This window comes from Falco rusticolus, chromosome 1 (genome assembly GCF_015220075.1).
Source record: "Falco rusticolus isolate bFalRus1 chromosome 1, bFalRus1.pri, whole genome shotgun sequence".
NCBI lineage: Eukaryota > Metazoa > Chordata > Aves > Falconiformes > Falconidae > Falco > Falco rusticolus.
In genome coordinates, this window is record NC_051187.1 from 5,110,562 (window position 1) to 5,129,558 (window position 18,997).

General features: G+C 40.9%; 1 protein-coding gene across 2 annotated transcripts; it reads right to left on the reverse strand.

The window, feature by feature from the left end:
- Positions 1-1,338: 1,338 nt before the first annotated feature.
- Positions 1,339-18,728, reverse strand: DGKE (diacylglycerol kinase epsilon). 2 transcript variants are annotated; one of them, XM_037406296.1, is made up of 11 exons: positions 17,748-18,728; positions 15,912-16,071; positions 15,321-15,440; positions 14,286-14,429; positions 12,199-12,356; positions 11,857-11,908; positions 11,594-11,707; positions 11,041-11,112; positions 10,357-10,484; positions 9,325-9,436; positions 1,339-9,016 (listed from the first exon to the last, which is right to left on the reverse strand). In XM_037406296.1, the coding sequence occupies exons 1-11, from the start codon at positions 18,203-18,205 to the stop codon at positions 8,825-8,827; spliced, it is 1,710 nt and encodes a 569-aa protein (XP_037262193.1). In that variant the 5' UTR covers positions 18,206-18,728; the 3' UTR covers positions 1,339-8,824. The 2 variants fall into 2 exon arrangements, with proteins under 2 accessions (XP_037262193.1, XP_037262204.1); XM_037406307.1 differs by lacking the exon at positions 14,286-14,429.
- Positions 18,729-18,997: the final 269 nt, after the last annotated feature.

Sequence of the window (18,997 nt, forward strand, 5' to 3'; positions counted from 1 at the left end):
ATTTTGCAGCCGGCCGGGACAACGGCGGCTGTGCTGCTGGGTGGCACATGCAGGGCCCCGCCGCTTTGTTCACCGCTGGCCACGATGCGCTCGGGCCCTCCGGCCATCTGTTACCTTGTGGGCGGCAGCGTGTTCTCGCATGGCCTGCAGCCGCGTGGGGAACGAAGCGGGGTTTGTCGGCGGTGCTTCTGCAACCAGGGATTTTTCTGTAAAAGGAAAATACGTTTGCTAGAGGAGATAGCACAAAAGCAGAGTTTTAGTCCTCAGATACACTGAACTCCTTGAATCTTATTTGGATCCCCGTACAACTACTTTTACTTTTCATTCATCAAATATTTTATTTTTACTTTTACTATCAAAAGGCAGAAATAGAATTTCAGTCTTGCGCGTTTCCAGGACCCCATGTTCCTCCCCACACGTACCTGCAACGTGACTTTTCTCACACAACTTTAGGCTCAAGCTGGTGCCGGGCACGGTTCACTCCAAGAGTTCTACAAACATTTATGATGTTTATAATACAAACCCACGCATAATATTTATAAAAATGCATTAAACCTGTATCTTGTACTAACATTAGTGCCAGTGACCCTCAAAGCTCTGTGAAACTATTGTCTTACCCGTATAAGAAAAAGCCTGCTGAATATCTATGCTCTGACCCCATCTTGAACGGAAAACACCACACAAATAATCTTTAAAAGGTTTGACTGCAGCATAATGTAGGAGCTGTGGCCAGAGCCCGTTCCCTCTTTTATGCAAATGAGATTGGGGAACAGCACAGAGGGCTCAGGGAAGGAGCTGCCACTATGATGAAGTGGCCCCACAGGAGGATTTATTCACTTCCAAAAGCCCAAACTAACCCATCTGCTGCCATCAGGAGCAAGCGTTGCGCCACTTATCTCTGGACGTCGTCCAGCAGCGGTTCCGCTTGCTGGGGAAAGCCCCGTCTGTGTTTTGCTGACCTGTGCCCAGCAGCCCTCCCGCGTTTCCCTTACAGTAGCACCACATAACGCCAAAACATCCGCTAAAACTCTTACTCAGAAATTGCTCTTTACAGGTAAGAAATCCGTATGCCTGTTTCCCCCTTAGACTAAATAGCGTGCATCACAAACTGTTTTAAGATCCCAAATCAGTGACAAGGACAATCTCGACAGTTCACCTTACTATTGAAGCCTGGGGTTTTCAAACCATTTTAAACACATCCATTATAAAGCTGTACAAAGTCGGCTCTTCCCCAGGTGTGAACATCTCAAGAAGGTTGAATCAGAAGCAGGCAAGTGGCTGCCGAGCCATCTTTGTCGGTTACCAAACAGTATTAACTTTGCCTCTGAATGACATTACCGTGTTGTCTAGAAATTCTCACGTATCTGAGGTTTGAAACGCCTGGACTTTGCGGCGGGGATCTCAGGCAGAAGCACGGTTGCAGCATTCAACGGAACGCAACTTCGTTCTCAAAATGACGAAGTTCATCACGCTGCAGCCCTCGGCGGGCCCGGCAGTCGCTATCCTCACTAGGTTATTGCAGAGCTGAAAACTCACGTTTGCGGTTACGCACAGTGGGGAACAGGAAAAACTGAGCTGAAATACTTTAATCCACACACTTTAATCTACAGAGAAATACAGTACAAATAACAAGACAACAAAAATACGTGTTAGGAAAATTCAGTAACAGAGCCAGCACTGTGAAGAATCTGTATTTACAAACTTCTAAGAATAATATGGAGCAGATGTTTCTCAAAAGAGCCTTCTGGAAGCCCAGGTCACAACAGGCAGGCCATGACACAACTGACTGAAGACAAAAGGTTTCTTCAGTCCCACTTGTGTTAATGGTGAGACCACCACAGAACCAGGGGCAGTGCTGGGACTTCACTGAGGCTGCAGCTTCTGACAGACAGAACCTGGCCCAGCTCCTCAACTAAGACACCACTGCGTGTAATGGCTGGAGCAAACATCACAGTTATAGGGGGCCATAATATTGTTACCCTCCTCCGAAACACTGGATGAAGCCGATGAGAACGCAAACAAAGCAGACTTCTACGAGACGCTCCACACGCACACACCCTGTGCCTACAGGGTAAATAAAGAACACTCTTCCCGGCTTTTATGACCAAGAGTTTTACAGCAGTACCTCCTTACCCTCTCACTTCAACCTGCCTTCTTTAAAAAAAAAACACAAAGGAAAAACAATTTGGGTTTGAAAGCATCATGATGTCAAGAAAAAATTAGCAAATTTTGACTTTAAACATTTATATTGGAGGTTCAGTGTTATGTCAGTTAGTTATTTCCTTGCAAGTGAGATCTCATATACTTTATAGCTGTGAGCAGACAGGTTTGCACTGAGGTTTTGTTTTCTGAGAGGCAGGAATGGTGCAGACAGCTTTTGCTTATGTTTGGGCACTAAATAATACATCTCTTAAACTGCACCATAAAAAAACCAACTGTTCTGTCAAGAGTACACTGATCACTCCTTCCTTACTCTTTTGTGGGAAAACAAAAGAAAAAAAAAACCCCGAATCCCAAATGTCACCTTTCTCAGTTGAAAAAACAAAAACAAATCCCAACGTTATAAATTCTACTTTTTGATCTATTACTTGCATTTTAAGGTCATTTTTTCCCTATTTAGTGCAACTTCAGAATATATGCATGAACACGTTTAATACAAATCCCAAGTCACAGCATCACAGTATTTCCAAGCTAAAGAGTAACTTTTCTTTTTCTAAACTGTTAACATGCTGGTATTTTCTTGTAATTAGTTATTACTAATTTAAAGTTACCGCTCTTAAAAGTAACATTTTTACAGTATTCTAATCACTAATTACTAAATAGAAATAACTACTATACATATTGAAGTTACAAGCTACAAAAATAAAAATCCATTCTGTTTAACTATAAAAATCCTAGAAAGAGAAGATGGCTGGAGGTACTCTATGGATTACAACAGCTGGTAGCAGACAAAATGGCTTTTGAGGGATGTAAACTCTGAAGATACAGAACGCAATAAACTCACAATGGAAGTTCCCACTTGTAAAATTATTTTTATGCTGAAATCTACAAACAAGTTGCAAATGCAACAAGAAATTAATTACATACAGCAATAAAGGTATACAACACAGTAAACAGGGCAGTATTAACAAGAAACAAAGTAAAAATTTGAATACATTCACACTTTTGAACAGTTAAGGGCCGGAACCTCAACTAATGTAAGTTCGCATAACATCACTAGGTTTAGTCAAGGCATGTGGCTTTACTCCAGCTAGAAGTCTCTCCCTGAGATGCCCAAAACCTGAACTGGGTATTCAGCACTGCTAGTGAGACAAAGACATGTCGTGCTTTTAGAACTGTGACCTAAACAAAGTTGAAATAGACAATGCATAAATTCTCTCAATATACTTAACTGCTAAATGAACAACTGATCTCTGTTGTCTCATTCCTGTGTTCAAGCAGCAAGCTATCATTTCTCAGAAAAAAAGTCAGAGCATTTTAAATAAATGGTTCACATTCAACAGGATCAGTTATATGCTGCTATTTTTAAATCTGAAAATATCCTAGTTTACTCCTAACTGAAGGGTCAAATCCTCCTTCTTTTCCAAAAGGAAGAAAACTGCCAGTAGTTGGTATGAAATACAGAACAAAAAAGGATTTTCAGTTAGAACACATGCAAGGATTCCCAAGTGTCCTACTCTTACCTACAGATTAACTAACTTGGTTACAGTGGTGCTCTACCAAAAAGCATTTGTTGCCAAGTGAAAAAGAGTAACTATCGTAACATTGATGCCATTATGCCGTTCACAGCTAAAGTACAGTGCTTTCAGTTTTTTTTTTTTATAAACCAGTGAGATACAATAGCATACACCATAAAAGTTGTGAGCTTCTGTGCAACATAATGCAGAACCAGAAGGAACTGGCCAAACTCAAGCCAGAACCTTTAACTACCAGTTCTGAGAACCTGTGGAGAATGGGGAGGTTCCTCTCCAGCAGCAAAGAGCAAAAACTGTACATTGAAAATAGGTCAGGGAGACCAGGAACCTTCGGAGTCTTTCCTAGTTACCTTCCAGGTGTGATTATGGTGACTGAAAAAGCCAAACAGTGGGGAATACTGGGCTAGGAATAAACTGTGTGAAGCCATTCCGATTTTGTTTTCTGACAAGCTAGCTGGCATGGATAAAATGGACAGATGCCAGGCTCACTATCCTGGCTTCAGCAGAGCTTTTGATACTGTCCCAAATGATGTTTTTAGCTGAAAGTAGTGAGACAGCATGAAATGAGTAATTAAATGACTGAGGGAAAGCAGTATTTACTGAATAGGTTGTAAACATCAGCAAGACAAAACGTATAGGGGAACAAATTCTCAACCTGAGTCAGCTGAAGTTATACAGAAGAAACTTCTAACTTACTCTTGCTACAAGCATTGTCTCAACAAGATTATTTTCCCCAAGTTTGTGCAAACATGGCAGCACTTTATTCTGCAACCAGGAGAAACTCAAGTCTGTTTTCCAAGAGCAAGTACTTCAAGCTTCTAACTAAAGTAAATGGCATTTCAAGTTCCTTAGTGCCTATGAAAAGCAAGACCTGGGAAAAAAAACACCCTATGAAGGGGCAACATCGAAAGTGAACATATAAAAAGAGTAGCAAATCTATAAATTATGCTATACGGTCTTCATATTATGAACAAGAAATGCAATTCATAATAGTGCTAGCTGGGAGAAATGTTCAAATTTGAGCATAATTCCAAATTAATTTGAAACAGAAATATTGCCATTGCAGTAGAAAAACCACAAGACTATGTTCTGTAATAACGGCAATAATTCCAAATTGTTGCTAAAAGTACACTCTAAATACTACCTTAACCTGCTTTAAATACCAGGCACAACAGACATACTTAAAAAAAAATATATGCAAGTGAATGCTGCTCACCTCAGCTGTTTTTGAAGACAAAGAATGCAAGTTTGGGCTTCAGATACCTTTTTAAAAAAGTCCAGACATGGAGAAAGATCCAAAACGCAGGTGATATTTGAAGCTGTTTAACCCTGCTATGAATTGCTGAAGTGAAAACACAAAGTAAAACAAAGCCTATGACAAGAAATTCTACACACATCAAAATATGCATACACATCCTCTCAACAGGCGTGAAAACAAGCGAGGTTTGAGCAAGGCAGCAAGCTGACTCACAGGCTCTCCGTACAAGTTCGAGTTTTTCCTATTACATGTCACAGGACTGAGAACCTACAGTAAAGCTATCTGAATCGGACCGAACTTCAGTTAAGCTAGCATATACAGCAATAAAACTTAAAACTTTGTGAATTTACTTTTGAGCACTTGACAACTGATGTTATTATTCACCCTGTACATTTTACACAAAGGTATACCGTATCAAAACTGCCAGAAGAAATTATTCATTATCCGTCTTTTTGAAACATCGCTTTCACTCTTTTTCCAAATGTTAATCGTTTACAGGGTAAAGGAAAATTCTTCAGTGCAGGACGTGAGATCCAGCTGCAGAGTACCCTCTTCTGGATAGAGAATGTACAGCAGTATTCTCAGGTTTCCAATCTGTTTTCAAAGAGCTACAGAGTAGCTATTTGCACTGGTTGGTGCTTTATGCACCTACAACATTAAAAAAAGCATGTAACAGCTTTACAGTCACAACACACACATGACAACATTAAGCAACTACAGCTATATTACAAATTAGGAAAGTTCATTTATGCTAGCATTAGAAACTGGGAGCCCATTGCTGACATTTACTGTCTGCAGTTGGACTAAAACTTAAAACAGTTCCATAAAAGTAACTCAAACCAGACTTTAATGCAATTTGCAACATAGTGGAAAGGAGGATTCATTGAAATCAAAGGACAGCGTGTTGAAAATCGCAAGACTTCCCAACAGACTCTAGTGCTAACACTGTACGCTTAAAAATAACTTTTTTTTTGGTCATGCATATGACAGCTATATAGTTACAATAGAAGGATGACCCCATGTCTGATTGGGACTGGGCACTTCAATCTTACAGAATATTCTCCATACCATAAATACAATTTTACAAGAGGCTTCCCCATGCTTACAATGGCTACATTTGCTATGGATCGTTTGTGCTGCAATCACCAACAGTGAATTTGTGAAACAAACTTCTTAACGTCCACCTGCAACAAGGGGATGATCGGTCCAATACAAACAAGACCATTTACTGAGAGTCCCCCCAAACAAGAGCCCCATTAGATGCTACTTTCACTTCTAATTCTCCTACGCTTCCCCAAAAGGAATGATGGATTCAGTTCCCAAAGAGGATTTCACGCATTTAGGACAGAACTTGACTCCTAGTAAGCCACAGTAAGGGGGAGGATCTTGCTGGCACAAACACAGTACAACGTCACTGGCACCCACTCAGGCAAAGCACGAGTAGAGAAGCCAGCTCACCTACTGTAAAAAAGGGAGACTTTCAAAGTCTTGCATTGATTATTTTTTTCTAGATGTCAGGAGTTCACAGTGAAGCTTTTGAATAGTTAAAGGTTCTTAGGCTATAAATCTATCAACTTCAGATAACTCTTTAAACTGTTTTATGAATAGTTTAGATTAAGTAGCCAGTGGTGTCATTTCTCTGAGAAAATACTGCCTTTCATAGCACATACCCTGCTTTTCCAGAGACTTGTAATTTGTTTGTAAACAACAGTTACACAACCATAGCACAGAACTATTTTTAGGATACTGTTACAAGTTATTAAAAAAATATTAATAACTAGTAAGATTTTTGAAGCTAATATAAATTGAACCTTGTAACTAAAAAAAAGGTAGTGTACTATACTATACATAGTATACTATAATAGTATAGATATTTTTACATAGATTTAACTATTAATTTGTTCTCTATATTTACATACAATAAACTAAGATGATGTGTATAAGGCTAATGAATATGGAATTTACAAATGGCTTCTGCTTTACAGTTCATTACACTCTAATCACATTTTCGGACAGCTGTAAATTCACTGATAATCAGTAGTACTTAAGATCTAGTACATACAATTTCTACAACAAACACCATCAAGTTAAAAAAATGCTCTCCAAAGAGGATTACAATTGAAGGTTTTAAAAATACTGACTTTGCCAAGGTTTCAATAAATTATTTTAAAATATAAATAGTTCATTCACCGTTAATGCAAATGTCATTTTATAGACAGCTGAAAAACAGTTTCATTTTACAAAACCTAGAAACATTGCCTACTTTACCCAATGGTATCACTTTCAGTTAGCATAAAAAAAACAAACACCAAAACCAGAAACACCAGAAGAAAAAAAAAAAAAAAAAAAAAAAGAAAAGAAAAAGATTGGGGGAGTTCTGACAAAAGCAGCAACATTCAAAGTTCAGACCAAAGCTCTCAAGTTTTCTTATGATCTTAGCTTATGCAGTATACATTTAGCATAAATTCTCTCCCTACCTGAAGATCACCTTCAGTAACTCAATGGACTCAACTAAAATGAAGATTTTAAACCTCAACTCATAGCTCTCACTGCTGCGGGCTTAAATACCTGCAACAGAAAAGAAAAAAGGAAGCAGATTTTTACTTCTAGTAACCATGAAGATGTTTTCACCTGAGAAGCTTTTAACCTGAGAAGCTTCAGATAAGTCAAACTGACAGTTTCTGTGTATTGTTGTATGTGTTCTTAACCTTTACTATCAGCATGGGCCACTAATCTTTTTCTTGCCCTATATTCATATAGGAAATGAAGTTTCAGGTCCAACAAGGTATCTTTGTCCCCCTAAGAGCCAGTTGGAAAACAAATGCTTCCATGTTTTTTTGAGAAATTATACATGTGAATGCCAGAACCTGCTAACCTCTGCAAACTTAGCTCTCAGCCTCCACACTTAAAATTGCAATAGTTAACAGACTGACTTACTGTTGATCATTTTTGGGTAATTATGAAGCAAGATCTTTAACAAGCTTTCAAAAAAACCCCCACATTTGCCAATCATCATTTTTTCTTTAAAATCCTCCTCTAAACAGCCCCTAAAAAGCCTCCTCAAGAACTACAATGCTGCTATGTACAAAAACTAGAATTAGTTTCTCACTGAACAGAAGCAGAGCCACAGGATCATTCAGTACAAGTCACGGTACAATTATTCGGAAGTTGTATCTTGGGTACTTGGGACCTCAGTAGTACTCTACGTATGGCTTACAAAGCCAATGAAAAAGGTCATTTGCTAACAGAACATTTCCAGAAACCTATGTCCAAAATCATCTTTCTTGCTAACCACCTTCCCAAGAGCTCCCAGATCCTCTGCTCTCTCCATCAAGCCTATGAGATAGGCACTGCGCCGGCAGGTGCACAGAAGAGTACTTGTCTTGTTCCCAAGAAGAGACGGCAGCCAGGAGCGGGCCTGTTGTCAGAACGCCAGCCCACATCCTGCTTGGTCTGGTTTTCTGTTCTGGGACTGTTCTGGGGAACAGAGCAGGGGGAAACAAGCCAAACTGCCAGCTGTTCCCCCTTTCCAAGGGTATCAAACATTTTGCATTCTATACTGTGTATGTGCAGAAGATCCGACTCCACAGCAAAGAAGGGCTGCAATATGCGTCTCTTTCTGGCCATTGGAGTAATAAATAACTGCTCCACCTAGAAAGGGCGGGCATCCCCCACCAATCAAAAAGGCAAGAAACAGTTCACGGTAATTTAGCTGTGAAAGTTTTCATGGACGTAAAAGCATGGCTTTTTCCTCAGTTCTAGTTCATTCACAAGTATGAACCTTAGGGCATAAACCTTCATCTGAGGTTAGGTGCTTTCAGTGTTTTAGTGAGCTGAAGTTCATCATTGCACTATGTTAATTCCATGACATCTATACGTCTTCATCCGTCTGTTCTCTAATGTGGTCTTGCTCAGACACACTGGAAGCGTCGTCATCTGTTTGTTCACCCGAGTGATACAACATCAGTGCACGTGTCTTGTGAGTTATGGTAACAGTGCAGGGCCCCTGAGCCCACGGCTCTCCATCCACCTGCATCGGCATCTTTGAACTCTTCAAGATCAGCTAGTATTAAACAGAAGAACACACCATCATAGCAGTTCAAAGGAGCTCTGAAGATACCTTTTACAACTACAATATATTGATGCTGCACGTTTTCAGTCTGACCAGGGACAAACTTTGTATGTAATTAGTTGCACTCATAGGCCACCAACCACAGCAAGTACTGTGGATTATCAAGTAATTAATTTTTACTAAGCAAGAGAAACATCTAGCTCAACTGCAACTTCAGATCAGACAGCTGAGTGCTTGAGAGTCTGTAGTGTGTATTATTAAAAAAAATTTAGGGAAACAGGTTGATAAACACCACTTACCCTCACGGTATGTGCCTGCCCCAGGCGAACAGGATTTGCTAGCTTCACCTGAATCTGGGCACAGTGGAAAGAACCATGAACACCAACAACTTCCAGAAGTCCGTCGTCATGTCTATGAATTAAGAAAACAGACTCTTTTAGTGATGCTCATGAGCTCTATAATGGCTGTCCAAAGATTACCAAAAAACCCCAGTCCTTTTATGCTATTCCTATAGAGAAGACTAATGTTATTCTACAAATATGTTGAAACTATCTATTTGTGCTGGACAACAAATCACACTGAACAGCAAAAGAAGCCATAAAAAAAGACACAAGCGTAGAGCAATACAGCAGCTGGTATACCCTAGCTGGCTTCTGGAAATTATATGATTTTCCAAGGTTCATTGTGCATATTTAAGGCCCACAGTCGACTTCACTTCCATAAATTTGTACAATATTCCGTCTTTTCACTCAGTTATTGATCTACAGGAAAGCCTTTTCATGGCTTAATTTTTTTAGCTTTTGGTAAATATTTGCCCAAGTATTTTTTAGAAATCCAGTATCATAAGCCTTGTAACAGAATTATGAAGTATATTGATATGACCTCTGAGGAAGGAAGTCACAAGAGGGAATAATTAATATACTCACCTGTTCTCTTTAGTATTGCTCCAGCTGACTTACTCAAGCATGGGAGTCAACTTTTTTGCTTGCTTTGTTTTTACTTTATATTTTAACCTCCGTTAAGATGTGCTCTTTTATATTCTGAAGCGGACATATCTTCTGCTTTTTGAAGCCTACCTTTATTTTTAATAGCCTCTTCAACAGTATCACTTAATCATGCCAGACATCATTTTAAAAAAGTCTTAAAAAAACCCTCAATATGTGGGATGCACTTAGTCCAAGTCTCTAACATGAGAAAAATAATCTGAGATAGCCTACTGTCACAAGGAATCTTCTGACTTTCAGACAGGTCTGGCTACATAAGCACAGCCTGCTGCAGGAAATGCTTGCACTACAAGAACTGTTAAAGGAAAAAGAAGATGCACTGTGTACCTTGCCAAGGGGTATGGCTCATCGCCCATTCCTTCCCAGAGCCTACAGCCACCTCCCCAGTATCCAATATTCAGGACAATGATGCCTTCCAAATTGGGCAACTCGATTCTCTCACCATCCAATTCTAGCTTTAAAAGACAACACAAGTTAATTACTGTGGATCAAATTCAGTAATTCAATATTAGCTAGTTATTCTCTTTATGCATTTAATAGACTTCCACTTGAAGAAAAATTGGCCCTGTATAAATAGAACATGTTTTCCTTTCATACTTTTAAAAAATGACTTCTGGTTTCACAAGACATCCTAAGCTGTAATAAATTTCTGTTAATAAAGCAAAAAAGGAACGTCACTTATGTAAGTATTTGGTGCTAAGGCAAATTTTATTTGAATATCAGTACTTGAACTTACAGAACTGAGTCAAGGCCAAAATTTAGGACTTTTCAAGTAAGCTCAAAGACATTAATTCCATGAAGTAAGCTGAAGACCGCAAAAGGAACATCAAAAATACTTAAAGTCCAGAGCCATCCTATACAAACATCATATACATGCAAACTGCAAAGCTTTTCCCCTTTTCTTTTGAAAAGAAAAAAACACCGAACAACCAACAAAAATCCCCAAAACTTTTGTATGTTTTTATACTCCACTGATTATCCAAAGAATAAGCAAGTTAAAAAAAAACTTACCTCAACCTTTTTGTTAAGATCTTTACATTCTTGTACTAAGCAGTCTTTGGTTCCATAAAAAAAATAAACAGCCTATACAAAAAAGAAAAACCAAACAGGGAGAACAGAAAACACTGTAAGAGAAAGACAATACATATGAAGACTATTTGAAATATTCATGTATAGTTACTGTTCTGCAAACCCCTTCTAGAATTCATACACAACGTATTTGCACGCCTTCAACTAAGCTTTCTTCGTGAGATAGGCTACAATTTGCACTTTAAAAGGAAACAGGCAATGTCCTCAAATCATTATGTTTCAAAGAAAATGAGACATTCTAAACAAAAAACTGACCAAACAGCCACACTCTATAAGCAAGCAAGAAAAGGCAAGGAAGAACACTTGTGCGTGGGCTGGAAACATGTTTTACTTATGGAATCTGTTTCCCAAGAAAAAGGAGTGAACGCTTAAAATGGCATGACAGGAAGTAGGGCAGCGAAGCAACATAAAGCAAAAAATAGCCTTAAATCAAGTCAACAACTACAAGGAGACAATGTCACTTTACCAAACACACCTTGTTAATAATTCTGCTGGAAAAGAGAGAGGGAGTCTTCTCACGATGAGCATGAAAATTTAAAGCCATGAGAGCATCAGGTCCTATAGAAAAGTAGTTGTTCATTGTGAATACCTGTAAGACAGAACTTCCAGTTATGATCCTATTAAATATCATTATTATGTTTTAAGAGTCACGTGTTTAATGGGAAGTAGGTAACCAGAAAAATAAGTATAAACATACAGGTATTCCATAAAATCCATATTTATACTTGAAAACGATACCTTTGGTTTCCTTAAGTTGTAGTATCCTTTGTTTGTCACTTGAACCTTCCACCTGAAAAAAAAACAGCCACTACTTAGACTCATAACAGACTGTTCTCACTTAGTATCAAAGTTGTAGTTAGGAAGCTCTTATTGTGTTGGCATCAAGTCAAGAGATTCATATAAATTATGAAAGAGTTAAGCTTTACAGACCAACTAATAAAGACTAGTTTTTTACCTCAGTATTTTTGTAGTTCCCTTCAGCAATAGTTGTATTTCTTTACATACACTGATCCAACTGGACATCAGTAGAGCTATAGTAGTATTTGGTTGTACAGATTTTATCTTTTCACTGTTACTTACCTGTCTAGTTTGATTCCATCTGCCTCCATGACATTTCGTAAGATCTGCTCTACAGGGACTTCTCCAGCATAACCTGCACCCCAGCCCAGTGTATTAGACAGGTCATTACCTGTTCCCAGAGGTAAAATTGCAACTTGTGGAATATAACGTTCTTGCCCCTACAACACAAAAGCACTGTGTATTAGCTCCTTCTCCAGCACTCATTTTCCCCATTTTACCCCCAATGTTCAGGTTAGAAAAGTATCATTAGCCTTCACAGCAGCCTGTTACCCAGTGCAGAGCAATAGAGCTGGCAGCGTTAGTACAGCAGATGGCACATCTGAGTACTTACTGCAGGGATAACGCAAAGGAAGGAAATTGTGAGAAGGAAAGAACACAAACACAATATGGAAACAATGCATTATTAATACCAAACAGAGTATTCCTTCAAGAGAAGGACGCTTTGGATCTAGAAGTCAAAGCCTGAACTTCTCATCCGATTTCCTGATTATATACTGCTGACTTGCTGCAGCGGTGGTAAGTTACTCACCCCGATACTGCACATACCTCTGGAAAGCGGTATGGACACCGAGATGTAACACACAAGGCTGTGAACCATAACAAGACACCAAAATGCTCTGAACAGACTGAAGTGAGGTTAGGTCTAAAACAACAGATGCACGTAATAGTAGAGTATTCAACCACAGACAGAAATTCACATAGTCAAAGGAGGAAAGTCAGTACCTAAGCTTCAGAGCTGCCACATACACACGCTGATCCAGCTGTCATAGACAGATGGAGCAGATGATAATCACCTGTGCAGATCACAGAGCAACAGCAGCAGACACTGAAAACTGGCCACCTTAGCAAAGGTCTTTGTTCTCTTTACCACAGAAGGGTGAGCAGTTATTTCAGATGTGCCACAGCCTTTGAAATTCAGCTGTGAAAAGTACTTGCAGGAAGTGGCATTATGGTTACTATTTTTTCAAGAAGAGTTATCAGCCAGGTAACCTGTATTTGAGAGTCAAGATAAATGAAGGGAGCAAATAACCTACTGCTGATAATAAAAAGGTTTTGCTGATAAACTCAACAGTATGTATCTAACTCCAATGTGTTGTGTGTCATGTGACTCAATCTGAATACTTGGAAACAAAGAATCCAGATTTCATCAAACTATATTGGTTCTGAGGGACAATATATCAACTGTCCAAGACCAAGTAACCACGTACTTATCTTCATTAACCTCTACAGTTAAACTTGGTTGCATTTCTACTTCATCCGTACATAAAAATTCTCAAAGAAGCTCAGTTTGACTATGCATGAAGTTGTAATAATGGTCTTCAACCACAGCATTTCAGTTATTAACAAGAAAGTCACAGGAAAAAAAAGCAAAACACATCAATATGAGAGTAACTTTCTTCCTTATATCACTAGAGAAAAAGTTTACTACGTAAAGCACTAAAGCCCTAGTAATTGTTCTTAATTTTTAACTTTCTCAGGAGTTCTTAGTAGTACCCTGTAAATGGGAATATCTTCCATTTCAAATCAAGAGTAAACATACAGCTTATTTTTTCCTTCTCTACTTGCTGTTAATAGGTAAGGCTGCAGACTGGTAAGATTCTTTAGAACATACTGTAAGGAGCAGATGCAAATTATGGCACTCATTTACATACTAGTGATATAACCAGTACAGCCAGCAAAATTATGAGGTTATTATAAAAGACTGAGCATGCTGGGAGAAATAAGAACTCAGAGCACATTAGCCATTATTAGCAATGCCTTTTACGACAAAGTAAATCTGTTTAGACAAAGAGGAAAGAACAACGCATAAAATATTCTGCAGTTTCTCTTCTTGTTTTATAGAAAAGAACGACTTTAAATATAATTTAAAATCTAAAGCTTTCATATTTTTCCTGAACTACAGGGACTCATAACAAGATGCGTTTCCCCCTACTCCCAAACACAAATAAGCAATTCCACCAGCATTTCTCTGCAGGCTTACTCAGGAAGATGAAAACAACAAATGCAGGTAAGAGATTAGGTGTATTGCTTCTGTAGCTCCAAAACTCATTTTGCCATCAGACATCTTTTAATTTAAAACACAATACCTTTATCTTCATTTCATCAATTGCATCCAGGACCCAGCCTACTGTGCCATCCCCACCACAGACAAGAACCCTGACAGCATTGCAAGGCAGCAAGGTACAAAGTTGGAGTGCTTTAGCAGGTGCAATTTTGCTTAGATCAAATACCTAGAAGAAAGGAAAATAAGTTCACAGAACATGGCTCAGGATTTGCCTCACAGACGAACAACTTCAAGAAGCTCATTCTAATGCAAAACAAAGACTCTCCATTTACAATATTACATTAGCAACTGAGCCGATGTGGCTTTTACAAGCAGGATTTGGTTTCCCAAATTCACAGTAGAGCTCCAGCTGCTTCACTAGGAATAAATGCCACCAAGAAACCAAGCTAACACTGTCCTAAGAAAAGTCTGTATCTAGAGGCATTATGATGAATTCTGTACACATGGAAGACTTAAAAGCTATTTTTAAATAGCATACAAAGAGGTTTATTCTTTAAAGCCTTATTGGGATGCATTCAAAACAAAACGCATAGTGGTTTCTATTAGGCTGTAGTCTAAGGCTGGCTTTTGAACTTCAAAGGAAAGGTATTGAGGTGCAGCCAGGAAATCCAAGAAGCTAACTGCCTTACATCAACATCCTGTACCATCCCAGTGGATTTTAAGGGGAAAGCAGCAACACAAAGCAGCAACTGTAAACACTGACGTTTTCACAAGTGAAGTGAGGATTTAAACAAACACAGGTCTCAAATTAAGATCTCAGTATTTCATTTTCTAAAAATTGTACACGGTTTCAAGAGCCAGATACCCATCTTTAACAGAATTACTGCCATGTATTAACATAAATTAAAAAAAAAAATGTATCAGTATTAGAACCGTAACAAACATGGGAGTAGGAGGACCTTCTGCACTTTTGACCTCTCTAAATAAAGCTATTCTTTCTTAACGAATAAAACGCATGAGTGCTTCCTTTGTGATCCTACTGCCACTGTGTAAACAAAGTTACATTTATCCTAATTTAAACTTTTATTTTATTATAGTGGCTTTTCACCATAAATACCTGAACGGGGTTCAGCAGAATTTTAAATTCTCCTAGTAAAGTTTCACCCATGTTGTTTCCACTACGAGTATTAGCCAGTATGATTACTGGCATCCAGTGTTTTCTGCAGTAAGGTACTACCTGGAAAAAGGTAAAAGTCAGTCAGTCACACAAGCACTGCACTTTTGAAAGTGGTTAAAGCCTTGCTCCAAAACCTGTCCCCTCTAAGTGCTGAAATGAGGAAACTACCGATTAGCCTGAAGCATTCAAACAAGAAACAAATACTTCTGACACACCGAATTGAAGATTTCCATTCTACAGTGCCTAGGATGATAAATACTGCAGTATTATGAACACAGCAGCAGAGAAATCACAAAACATTCAAGGAAGGTACCCAAATCTCAGTGTTTTGGAGTAACAAAATGCTAATCTTTGCTCATGCTGCGACTACGATGTTAAGAACATGACAAACACCTCTGAATTAAGACTCCAAGTACTTCATGTACATTGAGACATTTACCTGACAGTTATTAACCTGACAAGGTACTGAGTTTAATGTGTGGGGTGGTTTTTTTTAATATATTAAAAAAACAAGAAGCAGTAGGCAATTACCTTTTCATAATTTGTTCTTTTGTCTTTACGCATCTGGTTGATTGTAGACATATAGTATGGTGGGATAATTAAGTCTCTGAATTCTCCAAATGTACACTCCTCAGTCTTTAAACAATCCATCATGCATTCATCATGTACAGTGTACTGACACCACACACATCTGGAAAAAGACAAAAATACATGAAAAAAAGTCCTCAAACAACAGGCACATCGATTTTGCTCATTTATTTTAGACAGGTTAACCTTCTGCAAAGTATTTATGTTCACATGCACATTATAAGTAACATTTTAAGCACAAGAAGGAGAAAACCATGCATTACTCGGAAGTTTACATGACTACGTATTGGCTACGGAAAATTACATAACCAGGTCATGGACTTGCAAGTCTAGAAAAGCATTTGAATTCTGTGGAAAAAAACCCAACAGTTTTAAAGTAATTCTATTCTTTTTAATTCCCAGACCAGGTGCTATAAATACCCTCCTGCATTATTTGCAATATTAGGTTACACTGGAAGTTTGTATGAGAAACTCCCCCTCACCCTTGAAGAGCACACTTAAAACGCTAGAGTTCAATTTATTGAAGTGTTACTAGTAACATTAATTAATGTATCTCTTAAGAATGCAAACATCCCTTTAAGTCTGAAACCTAAAAGGTTATGCAGTACTGCACAAGGCTGATGGGATTTTGTTATGCAAAACTGCTCAGCTTTTTGACCTATTCCAAAAGCTGTCCTGGAAAACAGATCGGAACAAGAGGAAAGACTGCAATATGCACTGCCAGCCCCTGCAGAATGTTAATCCTCATTTGCTACGTCCAAACCCTCGGTTTAAGCAGCTGTGCAAGCTATTTTTGGAGTCTTTCTGACTAATCCAGCACACAACTAGAGTGGCACTGATATCTGCCATGTACTGTGACTTCCTTTTCCTCTTCTTCTCCCTTTGCCTCCAAAACCCTCTCCTTCCCTCCTCTCCCACACCCACTCTCTCTCAAGGTTTTGTTTCTGATAGTATGCTCATTTACACAGTAATTCTGCTTACTTACCAAGAAGTTTGACAGTATCACACAGAAGCCAAGCAAAAGCTAGTAGCATATACGCTGGGAAGATGACATCCTTTGAGAAGGCTGAAGTAACACACAGACACCTAGGACCTGGGCCATTAGCACTGTATTTTGGCATAATGTGCTACCATGTGTCACGCTGACAACTTTGCAAGCAGCCTTACTGATGAAAGTGCAAGCCCTTTCAATGGTCCCTTGAATTTTTTGAACACTCTTACCACCTGTCTAACCTATAAACAATAGATTATATTACAGTAGCTTTTAAAAGTTCCCATTAGCTTTGAGTACCCCCAGAAATGAACTTAAAACAGCTATAGGATGGTTGTTTGTTCTAGATAACACTGAGCAGATGCCAATTTTGCAGAGACACACATTTTGGTGCTCTGAAGTGGGAGCTGTGCCACCCAAATTGCTCAGGCTACCCACTGTAGGAATGGCAAATGTGTTAGAACCTTCCCAATGTCATCCCCTAAAAAATAAGCTCTCTTGGACACAGAGAGCCTTTCATATGTAATTATGCAGGAGCTAGTGCATCATGCAATTAAGAGAACAAGCGGACTTGAGATGCAACGACACAATCTATGACTCCAATTACCCACCAGCATCAATTTTAATTTAATCAATTTCATTCTTGAAGTTGTAATTTTAACAGAGTTTCATGTTTTGACTACAGCAGGCTCTTCTTTGGGGTAATGCATTCCAATAACCCTGTGGGAAATACCATACTGATTTGGCATCATACTTTCCTCATATACAGTCAAATTCCCGTGCAGTACCTGTAGTCGCAGAGCTTGGGCTGTGTGCCACACTGTTGTTTGCATATCATACAGCAGCAGCAGAGCGGGACATTGCCTCTGATCCAGTGGTGTGGCATTGAGCTGTGGGCTCCACCATCGCTCCTCATCATGATTTCCTTGCAGAGGAAGAGCTGGTCAGCCTTCTTGAGGCAGCCTTCGCTGACACGCAGCCCACAGCCCGTGCAGAAGGCACCCTGAAGGATGTGCTGGGCACACACGCAGCAGTAGGAGGGCTGCCCGAAGAGGTCCGTGTAGTGCCAGTCATGCTTGCTCTTGCGAAAGATGTCCCGTATCAGCACCTGCCGCCGGGACCGCTGGAAGCTGCACCACAAGGTGATCAGCACCGGCAGGATCACGGAGCAGAGAGTCCAGAACACCAAGCTCCAGTCCGCCACGGCCGAGGAGGAAGCGCCACCACTGCCCGCCGCCCCTGCCATTCCTCAGCAGCTCGGCCGCGTCAGCCTAGCCCCTCGCACAGCCCCTCGCACAGCCCCTCACGCCGGCCTGGCCCCCCGACACCTGGCTCCTCACCCCTACCCCCTCAGGCCCGCCTAGCGCCCCTCACGCCGGCCGGGCGGGCAGCGGGCCGAGCCCGGGAACGGCCCCCTAGTTCAAGGGGCCGCTGCGCAGCTTCGTTAAGCATCTTTTAATCCCTTATTAGGGCTAAGCGCCTCCTTGCCCCGCACCCGGCCTACCGGCGGCAGGTTTCAGCGCCGGCCAGGTGCGGGGGGCTGCTCCGCTGCCCGCCCGGGTCAAGCGCAAGGCCGGGCCCGGCCCCCCGCGCCAGGAGGGAGCCGCCGCGCCGCCCCCGGCCGCCCCGCTCCCACCCAGGCCCCGCCGCGGGGGCGGGGGGCGGCCCCTCACGCCCCCTCCCCTCGGGCCACCGCCCGCACTCGCCCGCTGCCCGCCCCGCAGCGGCGGGGCTCCCCGGGCCGCGGCCGCCTGCGCTGGGCCGAGGGGGGAGCGCCGGCCGCCGGGGATGCGCGGGGCGGCGGAAGCGGAAGCGGCCGGTTGCCAAGCGCTGGGCGCCGCCCCGAAACGGGCGGGGGGCTCGACGGCGCTTTATCGCGACTGGGGGTTGACCGGCTGTCGCGACAGTACACGCAGAGCGGCCCGGCCTCGGCGGCGGCTGGCTGTGCCCGGGGCCGCGTGGTCACACCGTCTCGCCCTCCCGCCCCGGCCGTAACCGCTTGCCCCCGCCGCAGGTCGAAAAATAAACAGTTGCTGCT

Coding starts and splice junctions, on each gene's coding strand:
- DGKE (XM_037406296.1), bottom strand. CDS start 18,205: ATGGCAGGGGCGGCGGGCAGTGGTGGCGCTTCCTCCTCGGCCGTGGCG. Junction 11,909..12,198: donor GATGGAATCAAACTAGACAG/GTAAGTAACAGT, acceptor TTTTTTTTTCAG/GTGGAAGGTTCAAGTGACAA. Junction 10,485..11,040: donor ATCTTAACAAAAAGGTTGAG/GTAAGTTTTTTT, acceptor TGTCTTTTAAAG/CTAGAATTGGATGGTGAGAG.